The sequence below is a fragment of the Pangasianodon hypophthalmus genome, chromosome 1, assembly GCF_027358585.1.
Source record: "Pangasianodon hypophthalmus isolate fPanHyp1 chromosome 1, fPanHyp1.pri, whole genome shotgun sequence".
Lineage (NCBI taxonomy): Eukaryota > Metazoa > Chordata > Actinopteri > Siluriformes > Pangasiidae > Pangasianodon > Pangasianodon hypophthalmus.
The window spans coordinates 315235-335659 of record NC_069710.1 but is presented as its reverse complement, the minus strand read 5'-3'; the positions used below and the strand labels follow the sequence as shown (position 1 = coordinate 335659).

At 39.2% G+C, this 20425-nt stretch overlaps 1 protein-coding gene across 4 annotated transcripts in view; it reads right to left on the bottom strand.

Moving 5' to 3' along the window:
- The window catches only part of LOC113526710 (NACHT, LRR and PYD domains-containing protein 12-like), a 54742-nt gene that overhangs the window by 21274 nt on the left and 13043 nt on the right, over nt 1-20425 (bottom strand). For 3 of the 4 annotated variants that reach the window (XM_053234327.1, XM_053234339.1, XM_053234332.1), the window contains 5 exons: nt 19659-19832; nt 19325-19498; nt 4173-4346; nt 2991-3164; nt 2219-2392 (listed from right to left, as the gene is read on the bottom strand). In XM_053234327.1, coding sequence (XP_053090302.1) covers nt 2219-2392; nt 2991-3164; nt 4173-4346; nt 19325-19498; nt 19659-19832 — 870 coding nt within the window. Of the gene's footprint in view, nt 1-2218; nt 2393-2990; nt 3165-4172; nt 4347-5718; nt 7493-7747; nt 7953-8121; nt 8177-8428; nt 8546-19324; nt 19499-19658; nt 19833-20425 lie in introns of all 4 variants that reach the window. The other variant, XM_053234343.1, reaches the window with a different exon arrangement.

Genomic DNA, 20425 nt, shown 5'->3' with positions numbered 1-20425 from the left:
TACAGAGTAATAATTTATTATACAGATCCAGAGCAGGGCTCAGCATGTCACTGACACAAGGAACAAATGTGTAAATGTGACCGTATGAAGACTTTTTTATGTTTTTAACATTAGCTGGATGGAAATGTTTAACAATAAAAATTCCAGCAGAATGGAATTAAGCTCATTTTTCTTGTAATGTCTCGTCTATTTATTACAGAGCAGATCCACTGTTTTGTTGTCGACCTTAACACCAAGTTCTATGACAAAACCCTAGTATTTCTTAGTACTTATTTTCAGTAACAACATTTATAAACTCAGCTTCAGATTCAAATTCAGATTTCCTATCTGCTCAACAAAAAATTAAGTCATTTGTTCTAAATTAGTTGCACTTTATAGTACAATAATTATTATGTTAGTTCAACTAAATATTTCAGTATGTCAGTCAGTGTAACTATTTATTTACAGAAGTTGAGTAAACAAGAAATAATTAGTGGAAAATTATATGAAGATTTATTTTTTTTTTTTACAGTGCATCTGCAGCTCTGAAACAACTTCACACACGCACACGCACACACACAATATGTCGTTATGGGGACATAGATCAGACACTGGCTTTGTGAAGACTTTAATACATCATAGACACAATATTAAATGTGGTCTGTACACACACTGCATTGTTGTGTGTTCCCAGTCACTGTTTATTTTGTATTACACATATTGTAGATATGTAATATATCAGCATAATATATTTACAAAATTGTATGGAATGACTTTACAGTAAATGTAAAGGATTTCAACTGCTGTTTTTAAAAAGTAGACAAAACATGTCGCAGTTCTACATGTTTATCATTTAAAGTGCAGTAGAAAAGATGTAACTTGAGTTTAGCTTTCTGACTGGTGTTATAGTCTGAGCTTCCTTACACTCATATACATGGCATGTTGTGACTTGATAACCATGTTTTAATCTGTTAATTTCATACTGCCATTAGCTGGAAGGAACGCAGAGTTTTAGTTCACACTTGTGATCTTCTTGAGGAGCATCTCTGTGCTGCAAGACCAACACAGTCTGATATCATAACATTTCAGCTGCTTCTAGATTTCTGAGATCAATGTTGCAGCCACGTGTTCAGGAAGTCTGGCACAAGAACTCCACTGGTCTGGACTCCAGCACGCAGTGATGTGAGCAGATAGAGGTGAGGACATTTTATCACCATGACAACAAATCAAGCAAAACAGTAGTTAACAAGGTTACCATAAAAATAAACAGATTAGCAAACAGTGAACAGAGATTTGAAGATCATTTTGATTTTCACTGTTAATTTTTGAAGACAAAACGACTGAATCAATATCACAACTGTGACTCATTAAAATAAATGTTTCACTGTCACCACCTAACAAACTGAATGAAACCATGTTGAACAGCTGAACACCCAGGACAAATAGAATAAATGTACGATAAAATATATTATTACAGTCTGAAGAAGCGTGAGCTGAGTGGATAAAGGATGTGATCAGTCACGGTGATTGCTGTGGAACTTCTACATCTGAATGTGAATGATTCAGCTCGTAATGCTGTAAGACAGAGAACAGGACAGAATGACAATGTTAAACACCATCAACCATCAGAGTCCTTACACACACCAGCACACACACACACACACACACACACATAACCAAACAATGCTAAATATTTAACAGAACAGAATAATAGAATAATTAACAATTTCTTGAGGACCAAAAAGGATCAAATATCCTCAAAATGACAGGGTTGAATGTCTTAATTTAAAATTCTGAATTTAAAATCATTTAAAATAAATAAATCAATCAGTGAATGAATGGGCCAAATATTTCCTTTTGGTTACTGAAGGTAAGATTAAGGCTAGGGGTCTGAGAGACTCAGGGTGTGTGTGTGTGTGTGTGGACAGAAAGTCAGTAACTCACTGTAGTGTCTCCAGTGTACAGTGTGGATCCTTCAGTAGATCAGAGAGCAGCTTCACTCCTGACTCTCCTGGCATATTGTACTTCAGGTTCAGTTCTCTCAGGTGTGATGAGGAGTTTGACCTCAGAACTGAAGCCAGAGCAGCAAAACCTTCATCTGTAATCCTGCAGTTATACAACCTGCAGAGAGAAAACCATCTCACAGTTACAGCATAAATCACTCAGCTTTACTACACAACATACACAATCTTCATATACAGTACACTTACTGTGTGTGTGTGTGTGTGTGTGTGTGTACCTCAGTATCTCCAGTGTACAGTGTGGATTCTCCAGTCCAGCAGAGAGCAGCTTCACTCCTGAATCCTGCAGTTTATTGTAACTCAGGTTCAGTTCTCTCAGTCTGGAGGAGTTTGAGCTGAGAACTGAGGACAGAACTCTACAGCTTTCCTCTGTCAGGTTACACCAACACAGACTGGAAGAGAAATGATGAAATATGTGAATATCTGATTGATAGATGAGGAGTGTTCCATCAGTTGGGAAATAAACTGTCTCCCTGAACACAAGGTTCTGATGTCAGAATAAAAATATAAAATAAAGAGACTGTGTATTTGTACTTGGACAGATCCACGTGTCTCAGCTCATATGAGACGATGTATTTAACAACAAGAAAGGGAAAGAGACGGATAGAGGTGGAGACACAAGATCTAAACAGATATAATTACAATTCACAAGTATAATTTTTATTTTTTCATGATACAAAATTAATCTACAAAGTAAATCTGATTCTCATGTACACATTTCAGTTTCTTATAGAATAATACATCACAGTTTAAACACCATTAAATCAGTTTAGTTCACTATGTAGAAGAAGGAACATGATACAGGTACATGAGTGTGTAGAGAGAAAGTAAGAGTGTGTGTTGGATATAATTTTACTGTGATAAAAGTCAAATATGAAGGCACAATCATTTCTGTCTGTAGTCTGTGGTTATAAAGTGATGATCTGATCCCTGTGTGTGTGTGTGTGTGTGTGTGTGTGTGTGTGTGTGTGTGTGTGTGTGTGTGTGTACCTCAGTATCTCCAGGGTACAGTGTGGATTCTCCAGTCCAGCAGAGAGCAGCTTCACTCCTGAATCCTGCAGGTTATTGTTACTCAGGTCCAGTTCTCTCAGTCTGGAGGAGTTTGAGCTGAGAACTGAGGACAGAACTCTACAGCTTTCCTCTGTCAGGTTACACAAACACAGACTGGAAGAGAAATGATGAAATATCAGAGCACTGATCTCAAACACACACAGCCATAATACAGCTAAACTTCACCATGTAACAGAAATGTGAGTGTGTTTCTCTCACACACAGAAATCAGAGGACAGGACACCACATCAGCACATTTACAGGAGCAGCAACGTCTTTCTGCACTCCACAATCTCTCGGGCTACAATTTATTATAACACCATTAGCTCATGTACATAACACACACGTGAGAGCGAGCAGCCTCTCTATCTGTCTCTTTCCCGCCCTCTATCTATATGTCTATTTCTCCCTCTCTCTCTATTGCTGTCTGTCTGTTTCTCTCTCTCTCTCACACACACAGACACACATACAGTATTACTGTCATTCAGTTTGGGTAGTTTCACGCTGCACTGATTTTCCAGAGTGATAGTTATGGGGAATGATGGGACAATGGCATATTACACTCCATCTCACAAGTGTAATGAGCACTGATCTATGAGCTCTAGAAATAAATATATTTTGATCCAAAGTGAGAAGTGATTTAGATTTTTCAGTATTGACACAAAGTTAAGTGTTGAATTTCAAAGAGACAATAAAACAGTTGGTGTGCATCGTTCTCTGCTCATACAGACACCTCTGATTTCCGGGGGTTTGGAGTGGACCTGAGTACAGGTGGTGTGTTCACGTATGTTAAAAGGTTGGTTTAATAACATGTTACTGTAAAAAGTGAAACAATCTTCTGTAAAAGTACCAGAGGTTTGTTTAAAGGTGATTAGAGTAACTATTAACGAGCATTAATCCAATCAGTGCACTTTAGTGTTCCATTAAAATAACAAACCACACAGTAACACATTTCTAAATAAAAATACTCACTCAGCTTTTCTGGAGGCTTTGACCACTGGCAGCAGCCTCAGAAGACATTCCACTGATGGGTCATATTTATTCAAATTAAACTCATCCAGCTCCTGTTCTGAGTTCAGAGAGTGTGTGTGTGTGTGTGTGTGTGTGTGTGTGTGTGTGTACCTCAGTATCTCCAGTGTACAGTGTGGATTCTCCAGTCCAGCAGAGAGCAGCTTCACTCCTGAATCCTGCAGGTTATTGTGACTCAGGTTCAGTTCTCTCAGTCTGGAGGAGTTTGAGCTGAGAACTGAGGACAGAACTCTACAGCTTTCCTCTTTCAGGTTACACAAACACAGACTGGAAGAGAAATAATGAAATATCAGAACACTGATCTCAAACACACACAAACACAGCCAAAATACAGCTAAACTTTAACATGTAACAGAAATGTCAGTGTGTTTCTCTCACACAGAAATCAGAGGACCGGACACCACATCAGCACATTTACAGGAGCAGCAACGTCTTTCTGCACTCCACAATCTCTCAGCTACAATTTATTATAACACCATTAGCTCATGTACATAACACACACATGTGAGAGCGAGCAGCCTCTCTGTCTAATTCTCCCTCTTTCTCTCTCTATCTACCTAACTGTTTCTCTTTCTCTGTGTATTATTGTCATTTGGTTTGGTTAGTTTCACACTGCACTGATTTTCCAGAGCACCAAACTGTTTGTACATGAGGGATTTCCCTGATTGGTTAGGAGTTTGTCAGGGTGTGGTTTGATGGACACTTCTTAATGGGCATAATTTATTGCTCAGTTTCTCTGATGTTATACACTGTCAGGAGATGTTACCATGGAGATGTTACCATGGAGATGTTACCGGCACTTTCTGTACTTTCTGTTCTTTGGACCAACAGAACTATTATAGAACTATGGGGCTAAACTATTCCTTAACTACTCCTTTTAAAGGAAAATAAATGCATGTGCAATGTGCACTAGGCACGGGACGATTAAGGACAGTATCGAGAATCAACAATAGATTCCAACTATCACAACGGGATATAATGATTTAAAAATGTCTTTTGGAAAACATGGTGTCTGCAGCTTTAAGAGACAAAAATAAATTGTTTTGTGTCTCGTAATAAGTGTTTCCTTTGGCCTTGACTCATAAATATTTTCTGTGTTTTTGCTGTAATGAAGTGACGTGTACACGACACGTGTTACATATATTTGTTCTTTTCCTTCCTCTGAGCTACAGGTGATACTATCATCAATCAGTGATAGTTATGGGGAATGATAGGACGATGCCATATTACACTCCATCTCACAAGCCTCATGTGCACTGATCTATGAGCTCTAGAAATAAATGTATTTTGATCCAAAGTGAGAAGTGATTTAGATTTTTCAGTATTGACACAAACTTGTGTGTTGAATTTCAAAGAGACAATAACACAGTTGGTGTGCATCGTTCTCTGCTCATACAGACACCTCTGATTTCCGGGTGTGTGGAGTGGACCCGAGTACAGGTGGTGTGTTCACGTATGTCAAAAGGTTGGTTTAATAACATGTTACTGTAAAAGTGAAACAATCTTCTGTAAAAGTACCAGAGGTTTGTTTAAAGGTGATTAGAGTAACTATTAACAAGCATTAATCCAATCAGTGCAGTTTAGTGTTACATTAAAATAACAAACCACACAGTAACACATTTATAAATAAAATACTCACTCAGCTTTTCTGGAGGCTTTGACCACTGTCAGCAGCCTCAGAAGACATTCCTCTGATGGGTCATATTTATTCAATTCAAACACATCCAGCTCCTGTTCTGAGTTCAGTAACACAAACACCAGAGCTGACCACTGAGCAGGAGAGAGGCTGGTTCCACTGAGATACCTGTTACATCCTCTGTTCAGGTAAGTTTGTACTTCCTGCACTAGAGAATGATCATTCAGTTCATTCAGACAGTGGAACAGATTGATGGATTTCTCTGGAGATGGATTCTCCCTGATCTTCTCCTTGATGTACTTGACTGTTTCCTGTTTGCTGTGAGATCTGCTTCCTGTCTGTGGCATTAAGCCTCGTAAGAGAGTCTGATTGGACTCCAGTGAGAGACCCAGAAGGAAGCGGAGGAACAGGTCCAGATGTCCATTCTCACTCTGTAAGGCCTTGTCCACTGCACTCCTGAGGAAATCAGACATGTTGGACTTGGTGAAAAGATCAGACAGATCAGTAGTTTGTTGTTGTGTTACATTTCTGCTGATGAAGGAGAGAAATGCATATAAAGCAGCCAGAAACTCCTGAACACTCAGATGCACAAAGCTGAACACCTTCCCCAGGTGAAGCCCAAACTCCTCTCTGAAGATCTGGGTACACACTCCTGAGTACACGGAAGCTTCTGTGACATCAATGCCACACTCTCTCAGGTCTTCCTCATAGAAGATCAGGTTTCCTTTCTCCAGCTGGTGGAAAGCCAGTTTTCCCAGTGCCAGGATACTCTCTCTGGTCTGCTGAGGATCAGGGTCACATTTCTGATGGTACTTTTGGTCCTTGTGTTTGATCTGATAGATCAGGAAGTGTGTAAACATTTGAGTCAGAGTCTTGGGGATCTCTCCACTCTCTGCTTCACCCAACATTCTCTCTAAAACAGTGGCTGAGATCCAGCAGAAGACTGGGATGTGGCACATGATGTAGAGGCTTCTTGAAGACTTCATGTGTGTGATGATTTTATTGGCCAGGCTCTGATCACTGATCCTCTTCCTGAAGTACTCCTCTTTCTGAGGATCACTGAACCCTCGTACCTCTGTTACCTGGTCTACACACTCAGGAGGGATCTGATTGGCTGCTCCTGGTCGAGAGGTTATCCAGAGGAGAGCAGAGGGAAGCAGGTTCCCCTTGATGAGGTTTGTCAGCAGCACATCCACTGAGGCTGACTCTGTCACATCACACAATCTCTCATTCTTCTGGAAATTTAGAGGAAGTCGACACTCATCCAGACCATCAAAGATAAAGAGGATTTTGTGAACATTACAGTCTATTAATTGTAATTCTGTTATTTCTGGGAAGAAGTGATGAAGAAGATTCATCAGACTGAGATTTTTCTGCTTCATCAGATTCAGCTCTCTAAAGGGAAGTGGAAACATGAAGGTGATGTCCTGATTCGCTTTTCCTTCAGCCCAGTCCAGAATAAACTTCTGCACAGAGACAGTTTTTCCAATTCCAGCAACTCCTTTAGTCAGCACAGTTCTGATGGACTTGTCTTTAAAGAGATCATTACATTTGATGGGTGTCTCCTGTGTTGCTGGTCTCCTGGACGCTGTCTCAATCTGTCTCACCTCATGTTCATTATTGACGTCTCCACTCCAACCCTCTGTGATGTAGAGCTCTGTGTAGATCTCATTCAGAAGAGCTGAGCTTCCATGCTGTGAGATTCCTTCATTAATTCTTTTACACTTCTCTCTCAGGTTGGATTTCAGCTTTGGCTGATTCACAGAGGCCACTGATTCTAAAGAACAAAGTAATAACATGTTTTAATGCAAAATCACTGAGCACTATATAAATTAAATATTCATGTACAGTCCTGATTAATGTATTACAGTTAGAAGTAAAAACATACACATTGCAAAATAAACACTATGAAGTATTAAATTTCAGATTACTAATATCATTGACTTATTCAGCTTGATAAATTTAATATGATGTGTTTAAGTATGAACTAAACTTAACTTGATAAAATAAAGCCATGACTCGGAGCTCTTACTGTTGTGCAGTGTGTGAGCGAGATCTGTGTGGTTCATGTTCTTCAGGACGTGCAGTGTGATCTTCAGCGCTCCCTCTCTGACACTGTGCAGATCCTCCTCATCCTCCACCTCCCTCTCAGTGCATGCTGGGTAATCTGGACTCAGGAGCTTCCTAAACCTCTTCAGCTCGTTCTTTATCAGAGTGAGGACTTTGTGTTCCAGCTCCTGATTAGAAACACACAGAAACAGATCTAAATATTATAATGTTACACAGGGAGAGATGCTTTTATTTTATGAAAAGAAGAAAATTCTCTTTCTATTACCACAGTTACAACTGAATTCTGTCTGATTACCCATAATGCTCCTGCACATGGATACAACTATATACACACACCTTGAATATGGAGTCCAACTGATTTCTGCTGATGACTGATTTCTTCTTTTGTGGTCTGTGAACAAATAAAACACATCATGTAATATGGACTATATGTATTCATAGCTGCACAACACACACTAATGAATACAGAGACAGATATTTAACACTATCCTCTTAACACAATACACTGATTTCAGGATTTCCTAACTGATACTAACGTTTAGAAACAAATGTTTTAATAAATAAATGAATGAAATAGTTATGTTATGACATGAGTGAGTTTGATCAGGTGGAACACTGCCATAAAGCACCTCACTATACTGACCTCAGATCAGTAGATCTGTCTCTGTCTCTGAAGTCAGTTATGGGTTCCATTGACGCGTCACTCTTCATGGACACACAGCTGGGTTCTGGTGAGTCTGATCTCTTTCCCTCCATCATTCTACAACACACACATTATTACAGCCAGAAATTAAGGGAATTGTACATGCTAATATAATATGGCTTGATTATGGATGATTGTACATCGGGTTTGAATTTGCACAGAACCTCTTAAACAATCTTAGTCTAATAAGCAGCAAATTAAATAATACACACAAATAAAAAGTCTATCACTTCAACCAAACATATTATGTCCAAAAATGTTTAAAAGGCTCAGACATTTAAAAATCAATTGAAGACGTGCAAAAAAAAACCTCAACGTAAACAAAATGTACTGTGTACAAATACATTCACAGGGTTCTTTGCAGCTCAACTGCTGCTTCTAACTGAGTCAGTGTTTGGTGTTTTATTCAGTAGCTCTAGAGCCATTTCTGAACATTTTGGGGCTCTAAGCGACAACTAACTCAGGGGCCCCTCACCAGTCATATTACGTACCATGCAAGAATGAACAGAATTAAAACTTCATTATCTTTGATAAGGGAAAAAAGTTTGAAAGAGATACTAGACACTAGCTAACTCTAGATCAGTCACATCATTTTTGTGAGAAAACGGAAAAAGAAAATCTAACAGTAACTGTTGAAGTGTACTTCCTATTAGGTAATAACCAGAGGCGGATTTAGGCATTTGGGAGACCTAGGCAAAATATAGGAATGGGGCCCTATTCAATTGTTTTAACATCGATATTTAAATTTTCAGCAACATTATTTAGCATTAATAATTAAAAATATATATAATTAGCATTTATATAATTAGCATGCCTAGTGCTAAGTCTGCCCCTCGTAATAACGTTTATTATACTGATGATGATAAATGTTTTTTATGAATCCATTCCTTTTTTAAATCAGATTTTATTGGGTATCAGCTGCTGTGCTGCTTGTATATCGAGTTTGAATTCACACAGAATCTCTTAAACAATCTTATTCTATCAAGCAGCAAGTAACATAAGACTTCTGCATAATAATAAAATAAACAAAGCCAAGACAAAAGTGCTGTTTCAAAAATAATGGAGGGAGAGAAAAGGAAAGTTAAAAACTATTTATTAACATAAAAACTACATTAAAAGTGAATTACGTGTATGTCTTATAAAAGTCAACAATTCAAATCTAAGGAAAATTCGTGACATTAAAAAGTGACATTAAATGTCTTGTGAGTTGGTTTCAGATTATCTGATTAGTTTTACTCATACTACTTTTAACAGCTAAGAGATGATTAAAGTCTTTCTGCTCCTAAAAAACCTTTATTTACCCCCAGCACTGCACAGCTGGAAAACAACACAGGAAATAACATGAGAAAAGATTAAGCATGTGCTCTGAGATAAAATACTTTAAAGAAAGTACTAAAAGCATGTGTGCAGGTCAGGACAGTTGACAGGATGTTGAGAGCCCCATGTCACATCGAGCACAGACGAACAGCACCGGTTTGGATTCAGACCACATGCAGTGGAAAGTGACGCAGCTGCTCCTAATGATTCTTCTGTTATATTTAAGAAGGGATTAAAGTCACATTTTTACTTTTAATGGCACAAATCAAGCCAGAAAAATAATGTTTAATATCTCAAACACCAAACCAGCACAAACGAATGGCATAGTTCTGATGATTATTCAACAACTTCAAAGTTTACTTCCTGTTAACTGGTGACTTTTCAGAGACACAGCCATGTTTCCCTGAGACACTGTGTATTTATAGCTGGTGAAAGAATCTTTCTGTAAGTCAAGTTTTCCAGACAAACTCAAAGCATGAGAACAGCAAGGCCAATACTTTTGTTTTTCTCATATAATTTACTGTAAGACTATCTGTTCCAATACTTTTGCTCAAATAAAAATTGGCTGTTCCGCCACCAAAGCTGCCATGTTCTGAGTTGTTTAACACATCTACATGTAAATACCAGGAAATGAAGCTGAAATTCTGATCCATTGTCTCATATTCATCTTTTCCTCTCAAACCCAAATGTCTTCAGTGTGTCAGAAACAACAGAACTGGCCTTGTGTTCCAATCCTTTCAGAGGTTTGTATTAAAGCTTTAGATTTAGATACTTACTGTGTTTTTACTCCTGAAGAGTTATTTTTACCGTCGACACAAAATGGAGCTGCTGAGTTTTCCTTTCAGTTATGCAGTCTGACTGGTTTGGTGGGGAACGGCACAGATATACACACACACACAAACACACACACACACACGCACACATAAACACACACACACACGCACACATACATAAACACACGCACTATGGAGACACAAAGTCTACTGATCGAGTCACAACTCTGATTTTAATCGTGTGTGAAGGTTTAACAAAAAATAAAGTTTAAAGTGTAAATAAGTGTTAAAAATATATCGACTTGATGTATTTACTATAATATACTCCACGTTACTCCACGTATAATATACACAAGGTTTTAACAGCATCGTCCAGCAGGAGGCGCTGTTCTAATTTTAGATCATATCAGAAAGTGTAGGTTTGTTATTATTATTATTATTATTATTATTATTATTACAAATTACAGATCTTTATAGGTTTAATTTAGTTTTTATTGAGTCAGTGTAATGTGCGTGATGTAACCTCCCTTTTAAATTAAATAAAACATGGCATCTTACCTAAATATTTACATTTATTAATATCAAATATATCCATTATTGCTATAAGATTCACCATATTTGCATGTGTGTACATTTCTTTATCAGGTTTTATGAGCTCAAACAACTAAATTCCCATCAAAATTTTCAGTGATAAAGGTTTATGTTGATGCTTTTCTGATATATTTTATAAAATAATTTTTAGCTGGGTGGAAAAGGTGCAGTTGATGTCTTTTTGAGACTGACACAATGAGTTTAAAGGAATTTTGAGATTTTCTTCCTACACTCCAGCTCATGGTGTAACATTTCTCCAGAACACTGATTAATGCTGATTACACCAGAGTGTAGTGGAATGCTTGAATCTGATTGGTCAGAAGGTGAGCCGCACCTAAGCGATCAAGCAGTTCATCAATACACGGCTTTGAGTATGCATTAAATTTATACACCGCATCGACACGAAAATGGACCGACCTGTCAGTCTTGGACACCAAGACCACCGGGCTGCTCCACTCACTGTGAGACTCCTCGCTTACTCCCACGTCGAGCATAGCCTTGGGCTCTTCCTGAACTACATTTTTCTTGTGTTCAGGTATCTGGTAGGGCCACACCTCCGGTCCCAGCTCCTCTATATCAGGAACTACCATCATCAGACTCACAGGAACCACCTCTCTCCACGGTTTAAAAAGCTTGAGGTGGTGTATTTGCAGTGCATCATGTCTGTCCATTCACCTGAGCACAGTGTGGGTAATAATACGATCACTTTATCTCCCACTGTGAGTTTCTAATGCCAATACTTTTGAAAGAGACCTCAATTAAGGGTAACGGTTGGTTAACTTTAATGGCCAGTTAAGGGTAACAGTCAGTTTAGTGTAACAATCAGTAAAGGGTAACAGTCACTAAAGTGCAATGGCCGATTAAGGGTATCTGCCGGTTAAGGGTAACAGCCAGTTACAGGTAATGGCAGGTTAAGGGTAACGGACAGTAAAGGGTAACGGCCGATTAAGGGCAACGGTCAGTGAAGGGTAACAGCCGGTTAAGTATAATGGTCAGTAAAGGGTAATAAGCACAGTGGTGTTTTTGAGGTGGCCAGCAGATTCACCAATTGACATTCACGGAACGCCGCAAACCACCACGACCTGGCCAATAAAAACAAGCCATTAGACAGTCGAGTGTTTTTTCACAGCCGGTTAAGAGTAAAGGCCGGTTAAGGGTAACGGTCAGTAAAGGGTAACTGCCAATTAAAGGTAACGGTCAGTAAAGGGTAATGGCCGGTTAAAGGTAATGGTCACTAAAGGGTAACGGCCGGTCACGGGTAACGGTCAGTAACAGGTCACAGCCAGTTAAGGGTAATGGTCAGTGAAGGGTAACAGCCGGTTAAGGTAATGGTAAATACAGTAACAGTAAAGGGTAATGGGCACAGTAGTGTTTTTTGTGTGGCCGGCGGACTCACCAACTGAAATTCATGGAATGCTGAAAACCACCTGCATACATCACCACAACCCAACCAATAAAAAGGAGCCATTAGACAAGTGTTTGTTCTCGGCCGGTTAAGGGTAATGGTTGGTTAAGGGCAAAGGTCAGTAAAGGGTAACGGTCAGTTAAAAGTAACAGTCAGTTAAGGGTAAAGGTTGGTTAAGGGTAGCGGCAGTTTAAAGGTAAAGGTTGGTTAAGGGTAACAGCCGTTTAAAGGTAAAGGTTGGTTAAGGGTAATGGTCAGTAAAGGGTAACGGCCGGTTAAGGGTAATGGTCGGTTAAGGGTAATGGGCACAATGGTGTTTTTGGGGTGGCCGGCGGAGTCACCAGCTGACATGCTTGCTGCAGACCACCTGCGTACATCATGTACCACAAGCTGGACAAAAGAGGCACTTTGTCCAAAGTGGACTGGTCAGACTTCAAATCTTCAAAGAAACACTTAACAACACAAGAAGCGTCTCTTCCAGTACAATCGCTTGGTCTACGGCAATGCATCAGATCCAGCTATATGACAGGAGGTCATGTACCAGGTCTTGCAGGACACACCCAATACTCAGCTCAATTTAAATTATATTGTAATCACTAGATCAAATGATGAGGAGCATCTGGGAAATCTAGTAAAAGTCCTCACTGTCATGATATCAACTGATTGCACCTGTTACTCTAGGATTTCACTAGATGGCACTGTGTTAAATATTATATGTTGGACACAAGGCAAAGAAAAAAAAAAAAAAAAAGACATCCTAAGACTGCACTGAGAGGTATTTCATAAAAAAGGACTGAACAAAACATGGTACCAGGAGTGAAATCAAACTAAGAACAGCCTGTTGTGAAAGCGACATAATGGATACTCTAAAACCACCGGAGAACTTGAAGCTCACGGGAAATGTTGACAGCAACTGGTGCAGTTTCAAGCAGCAGTTTGAGCTGTACATGGCCGCTATCGGGATGGACACAAAGCCAGAAGCACATAAGGTTGCTTTACTACTGACGATTGCTGGTCCACAGGCTATTGAAGTGTATAATACTTTCGTCTTTAATGAGAATGAAGATAGAAACAAGCTTGATGATATGCTGGCCAAATTTACTGCTCATTGCTCGCCCAAAAAGAATGAAACTTATGAAAGATACGTGTTTCGTTCACGTGTGCAGCAGCCACAGGAAACATTTGATAACTTCCTGACTGACCTGAGACTAAAGGCTAAGACATGCAATTTGGACCAGCTGAATGATTCAATGATAAGAGATCAGATTGTTTTTGGCATCTATGATGCAAAACTCAGACAACATTTACTGAGAGAAACAGAGCTCACTTTGCAAGAGGCAATTAAAATTTTAAAATCAAGCTAGTGAACTTGCTCAACTTCATGTGAAAACATTTGGTGAAATGATGCCAAAAAGCATGTCTTCAAGTGCAGATGCCGCAACTGGTGCTATATCCTTCAAAGAGAAGCGACGCACATCCAGAGCTGCAAAACAGATGGATGGCGTTTACAGTTGCAAACGATGTGGTGCTGATCATCAGCCTAAGCAATGTCCAGCTTTTGGGAAACAGTGTGTGGCCCAAAAATGTCCAACAGAGAGGAAAGGAGTACAGCGCATGATGGGTATGGTGAATTATATAGGAAAGTTCATTCCAAATCTTTCTGCAAAAACGTCATTTCTACGAGAACTCCGGCAAAAGACAACAGACTTTGTATGGACAGACAAACATGAGAGTGAATGGCAATAGTTGAAAATAGCATTGACCTCTGCACCTGTATTGCAATTCTTTGATCCAACTAAGAAAACCAAAGGGTCCACAGATGCCTCCAAGAATGGTTTTGGTGCAGTTTTATTGCAAGCTGATGATGAGATCTGGAAGCCAGTAGCGTACGCAAGCAGATCCATGACTGATTCTGAGTGTCGATATGCACAAACTGAGAAAGAGTGCTTGGGATTAGTCTTTGGCCTGGAGAAATTTCATAACTACATATATGGCCTTCACACCTTTACTGCAGAAACTGATAATCATCCATTAATTGCAATAATAAAAAAGAATTTAAATGAAATGACACCAAGGATTCAAAGACTGATGATGAAATTGCAGAGGTACGATTTTAATTTGGTGTATTGGCAAATACTTAGTGCTGGCAGATACCATCTCACGAGCACCCACAAGAAATAGTGAGAGTACAACAGAAGGAGATGTTGAGATTCATGTGAATATGGTGTGCACTGCGTTTCCAGTGTCAGATGCAAAGGCAAAACAAATAGTTGAAGAAACCAAAAAAGACGCTGAGTTGCAAGCTGTCATTGACAACATGTATAATGGATGGCCGACGAGTTCATCTCCAAAATTCAGAGGTGATCTGTGTGTGGTGGATGGAATTCTTCTGAAACAAAACAGAATCGTCTTTCCTCAAAGCTTGAGACAAGACATACTACACAGAATTCACGAAGGCCATCTCGGCATCGAAAAATGTAAGAGGAGAGCGAGAGAGACGGTCTTTTGGCATGGAATCAACAAAGACATCGAAAAGATGATGAGACAGTGTGAAACATGTCAAAAATTCAGAAATAAGCAAACTAAGGAGCCAATGATAATACTGGACTTACCTACATCACCCTGGGAGAAGGTTGGAATGGATCTCTTCCATCTGAAAGGCAATGACTATCTAGTGGTGATTGATTACTACTCAAATTACCCTGAATTGGCCTCAGTAAAGAGTGGCAAGACTTTTCGGTGCAATATGACTTCAAGCATGTCACTTCAAGTCCAGAATATGCTCAGTCAAATGGCAAAGCTGAGAAAGGAGTTCACATTCTCAAGCAACTTCTAAAAAAGGCTGCTGACAGTAAGTCTGATCTGTACCTTGCTCTGCTCAATTACAGAACCTCTCTGTTAGAGTGTGGCATGGCCCCAGCTGAGATGCTGATGAATCGGAAGCTTCGCACTACATTGCCATCTTGTTCCAAACAAAAAGCAAATGTGAAAATGAAGCAGAAACTCAAGCAGTTGAATGATAGACAGAAGTTCTACTATGAAAGGGCTGCAAAGCATCTACAGCCATCGGTGAGGGATGATGTTGTCAGATTCAAAAGTGATCAGAACTGGAGCAAGAAGGCCACAGTTATGCAAGAAGTAGCTCCAAGATCATATACTGTGAAAACAAATGACGGACAAATCTTCAGACAGAACAGACGTGATCTGTTAAAGACTGAAAAAGAAGTAAAAGACCTGAAACAATGCAATGTGTAGTCTGAGTTAACTGCATTGCCCACAACAAATGACTGCAACACTGATTCGAACATCGAAACACAAACACCAGACAGTCATACATTCACACTTAGAAGATCTACAAGACATTAAAAAACCCGATAGATTAAATCTGTAAGAAACTGCTGAAAATGTAGCAATGAGAAAATGTTAATGTTTGTAGTTCATTTGTATTAACTGTATAAAAGTGCAAACATAAACATTGAGTTAAAATGTTATACTGAGTGCAAGTTAAGATGTGTTATAAATAATACTAAGTTTACTTGTTTATGTTTCTTTGAAGAAAGGGGGTTGAAGAAAGGGGGATGTCATGATATCAGTTGATTGTGCCTGTTACTCTAGGAAGCCACTAGATGGCACTGTGTTAAATATTATGTGTTGGACACAAGGCAAAGAAAAAAAAAGACATCCTAAGACTGCACTGAGAGGTATTTTATAAAAAAAAAAAAAAAGGACTGAACAAAACACTCACAAGGTTGGAAAATTTTGGGTTGAGAGCAAAGACAGACAAATGTGTATTTTTCAGGATTCAACTGAATACTGTGGTCACAAAATTGAGAAAAAAAAATGGCTTCCACAGTTCAAAGTTGATGCTGTTCTGAAAGAACCAAAGCCACAGAATATCTCCCAATTGTGATCTTTCTCGGGTCTGGAAAAATTATTACCTCAAATGTCTACGCAAACTGTTGTCTTGTCTGTAAACTAAATTGTTTGCTAGGCTGGAAGGAAGTGGCACTGGTCTAAACAATGTGAAAGTGCTTTCCAAGAAGCAGAACAATTTGTAACCTCAGACAGTGTCCTCAAAAACTATGACCCTGAGTTACCTCCCAAATCTTGCGTGTGATGCATGCCCTAATGGGATCACTGCAGTGTTGTCTCAAGAATGTCCAGAAAGAACGGTGCACCCCATTGCCTTTGCCTCCAGATCCTGAACTACAGCTGAGAGAAATTATGCCCAGATAGATAGAGAAGTACTGAGTCTGGTCTAGGGGGTCAAGAAATTCAATCAGTTTTTATATGGCAGAAATTTCACTCTGATTACTGATCATCAGCTTTTGCTCTCAATTTTCAACCCCAGAAAAGGTGTCCCAGCTATGGCAGAAGTGAGACTGTAAAGTTGGGCCTTGTTCTTAAGGACACATTCATACAGCACTGAATTCAAGGGAACACAACAGCACTGAAATAGCTGGCAGCCTTTCCTGGCTTCCACTGGAATTAGTACCTACAAAAGAGGAAAATGGATCTGTCGACATTTTCCACAGGTAGAGCTGTTACCTGTCACCAGTGATGACATAAAGCGAGAAACATCTCATGACCCAATCCTGTCTAAAGTATATGAACTGACTCTGCATGGTTGGCCAAGCAAGGGTGATGCATCCCTGCCATATCAATCTGTTATTTCTACTGTAAGGGGAATCTGGCTCAGCCTTGTGCCATCACTAGAGGGAGGCAGAGAGCACTGTGTTCATTATAATCAGTGATAATCAGCTCCACCTGTACCTGGGTCTGTTTAAGGAGAGCTCTGCACTCATTCACTGCTCAGTGTTGAGTCAAACTCGCTACGTGCTGGTGCTCAAGTCTCAGCTGCTAAACTCTGTAAATATTTTCCTGCTAATGTCTCTGGCTTCTCCAACCAACTCTCAAGCTCTCTAAGCTCTCAGTATAAGTATATGTTCAAACCCTACATGTGGTGACCTCCCTGTTACATTCTACCACACACACATATCTAACCAAATACACTGGATAATTACAAACCAGACAGACACCGATGTTTTTAATGACACTGTATTTTGATTTTAATATTTATTTTATTTCAGTCCAAAATCTTTAAAGGACATAAAAATACCAAGTTTTAGTTCAGTGTAAAAACAAAACACAAATTTACAGACTAATAATTTATTATACAGATCCAGAGTAAGGCTCAACACATCACTGACATGAAGATATTTTTCATTTTTATCATGTTTTTAACATTAGCTGAATGGAAATGTTTAACAATAAAAATTCCAGCAGTAATGAAATGACTCGCACTAAACTGTGAATGAGTGGCTCCTATTCCCCAGATCAAGTACATTTTTATCCATAAAGTTCTTACTGATTAATCACATGGCATATAACACGTCTCAAGCATTAAACATGTGTACAGGTTTACATCAGCTCATGCTATAAAGCAGGTGAAATGGCTGATTATCTGTTGAATCTTTAATGATTTTACATTAGTGTGTGTAATTTTTATGTGTTTATTCTCATGACGAAGATCCTTTCAACAAACTCAGTACTGTTTCACTTTACAGTATACAGTTATAGATGAGGAATGATTTATAATCGCACTATCCGGTGTCACCCAGGAGAGGATGGGTTCCTTATGAGTCTGGTTCCTCTAAAGATTTCTTCCTCACGTCGTCTCGGGGAGTTTTTCCTCACCACCTTCACCTCGTTTTTACAGTGCATGTGCAATTCTCAAATGACTTCTCACACACACACATACACACTGCATTGTTGTGTGTTCCCAGTCACCGTTTATTTTGTATTACACATACTGTAGATAAATATATCAGCATATATACATAATTGTATGGAATAACAGGTTTACATACAGTAAATGTACAAGAATTAATTTAATTCTGCTTTTAAAATTATGTAAATAACTTTAATAGTCGAAGCGTGTTGCAGTTTTACATGTTTACATTATCATTTAAAATGCAGTAGAAAAGATGTTATTGTGTTGTGTGTAAATAGTGAAGGACTTTGCATGATAAAATATATTATTCCAGTCTGAAGTAGCATGAGCTGAGTGGATAAAGGATGTGATCAGTCACGGTGATTGTTGTGGAACTTCTACATCTGAATGTGAATGATTCAGCTCGTAATGCTGTAAGACAGAGAACAGAACAGAATGACAATGTTAAACACCATCAACCATCAGAGTCCTTACACACACCAGCACACACACACACACACACACACATGTACAAACATCACCAAACAATGCTAAATATTTAATAGAATAATAGAATAATTAACAGTTTTTTGAGGACCAAAAAGGATCCCAAATATTTCCTTTTGGTTACTGAAGGTAAGATTAGGGCTAACTGTCTGAGAGACTCAGAGTATGTGTGTGTGTGTGTGCGTGTGTGTGTGTGCGCGTGTGTGTGTGTGTAGACAGAAAGTCAGTAACTCACTGTAGTGTCTCCAGTGTACAGTGTGGATCCTTCAGTAGATCAGAGAGCAGCTTCACTCCTGACTCTCCTGGATTATTGTTGTTCAGGTTCAGTTCTCTCAGGTGTGATGAGGAGTTTGACCTCAGAGCTGAAGCCAGAGCAGCACAACCTTCATCTGTAATACTGCAGGAAGACAAGCTGCAGAGAGAAAAACATCTCACAGTTACAGCGTAAATCACTCAGCTTTACTACACAACATACACAAACTTCATATACAGTACACTTTCTGTGTGTGTGTGTGTGTGTGTGTGTGTACCTCAGTATCTCCAGTGTACAGTGTGGATTCTCCAGTCCAGCAGAGAGCAGCTTCACTCCTGATTCCTGCAGGTTATTGTAACTCAGGTCCAGTTCTCTCAGACTGGAGGAGTTTGAGCTGAGAACTGAGGACAGAACTCTACAGCTTTCCTCTGTCAGATTACACCAACACAGCCTGGAAGAGAAATGATGAAATATGTGAATATCTAAATGATAAATGAGGTGTGTTCCATCAGTTGGGAAATAAACTGTCTCCCTGAACACAAGGTTCTGATGTCACAATAAAAATATAAAATAAAGAGACTGTGTATTTGTACTTGGACAGATCCACGTACCTCAGTATCTCCAGGGTACAGTGTGGATTCTCCAGTCCAGCAGAGAGCAGCTTCACTCCTGAATCCTGCAGATTATTGTCACTCAGGTCCAGTTCTCTCAGACTGGAGGAGTTTGAGCTGAGAACTGAGGACAGAACTCTACAGCTTTCCTCTGTCAGGTTACACACGCACAGACTGGAAAAGAAATGATTAATTATTTGTTAATTAATTGATAAATGAGGAGGGTTCCATCAGTTGGGAAATAAACTGTCTCCCTGAACACAAGGTTCTGATGTCACAATAAAAATATAAAATAAAGAGACTGTGTATTTGTACTTGGACAGATCCACGTGTCTCAGCTCATATGAGACGATGTATTTAACAACAAGAAAGGGAAAGAGACGGATAGAGGTGGAGACACAAGGTCTAACAGATATAATTACATTTACATTTATTGCATTTGGCAGACACCCTTATCCAGAGCGACATACAGAAGTGCTTTGAATTCTCTATCAATAAATACATCCTGATACTGGTTCACTAGGTTACAGACTAAGAATACCATCAGTCTAAAAACTTTGTTGGGAGGTAATATAGTAAGAGAAGCATACAGACAACCCATTTTTTTGAGTGCTAATTTAAGTACTTTAGGAAGAAGTAGGTCTGAAGATAGCTAGTGACTCAGCTGTTTCGACATCTAGGGGATGTTCATTCCAAAGTGCCAGAATAGAGAAGAGTCTTGATGCATGTCTACCTTGTACCATGAGAGATGGTGGGACCAGTCGAAC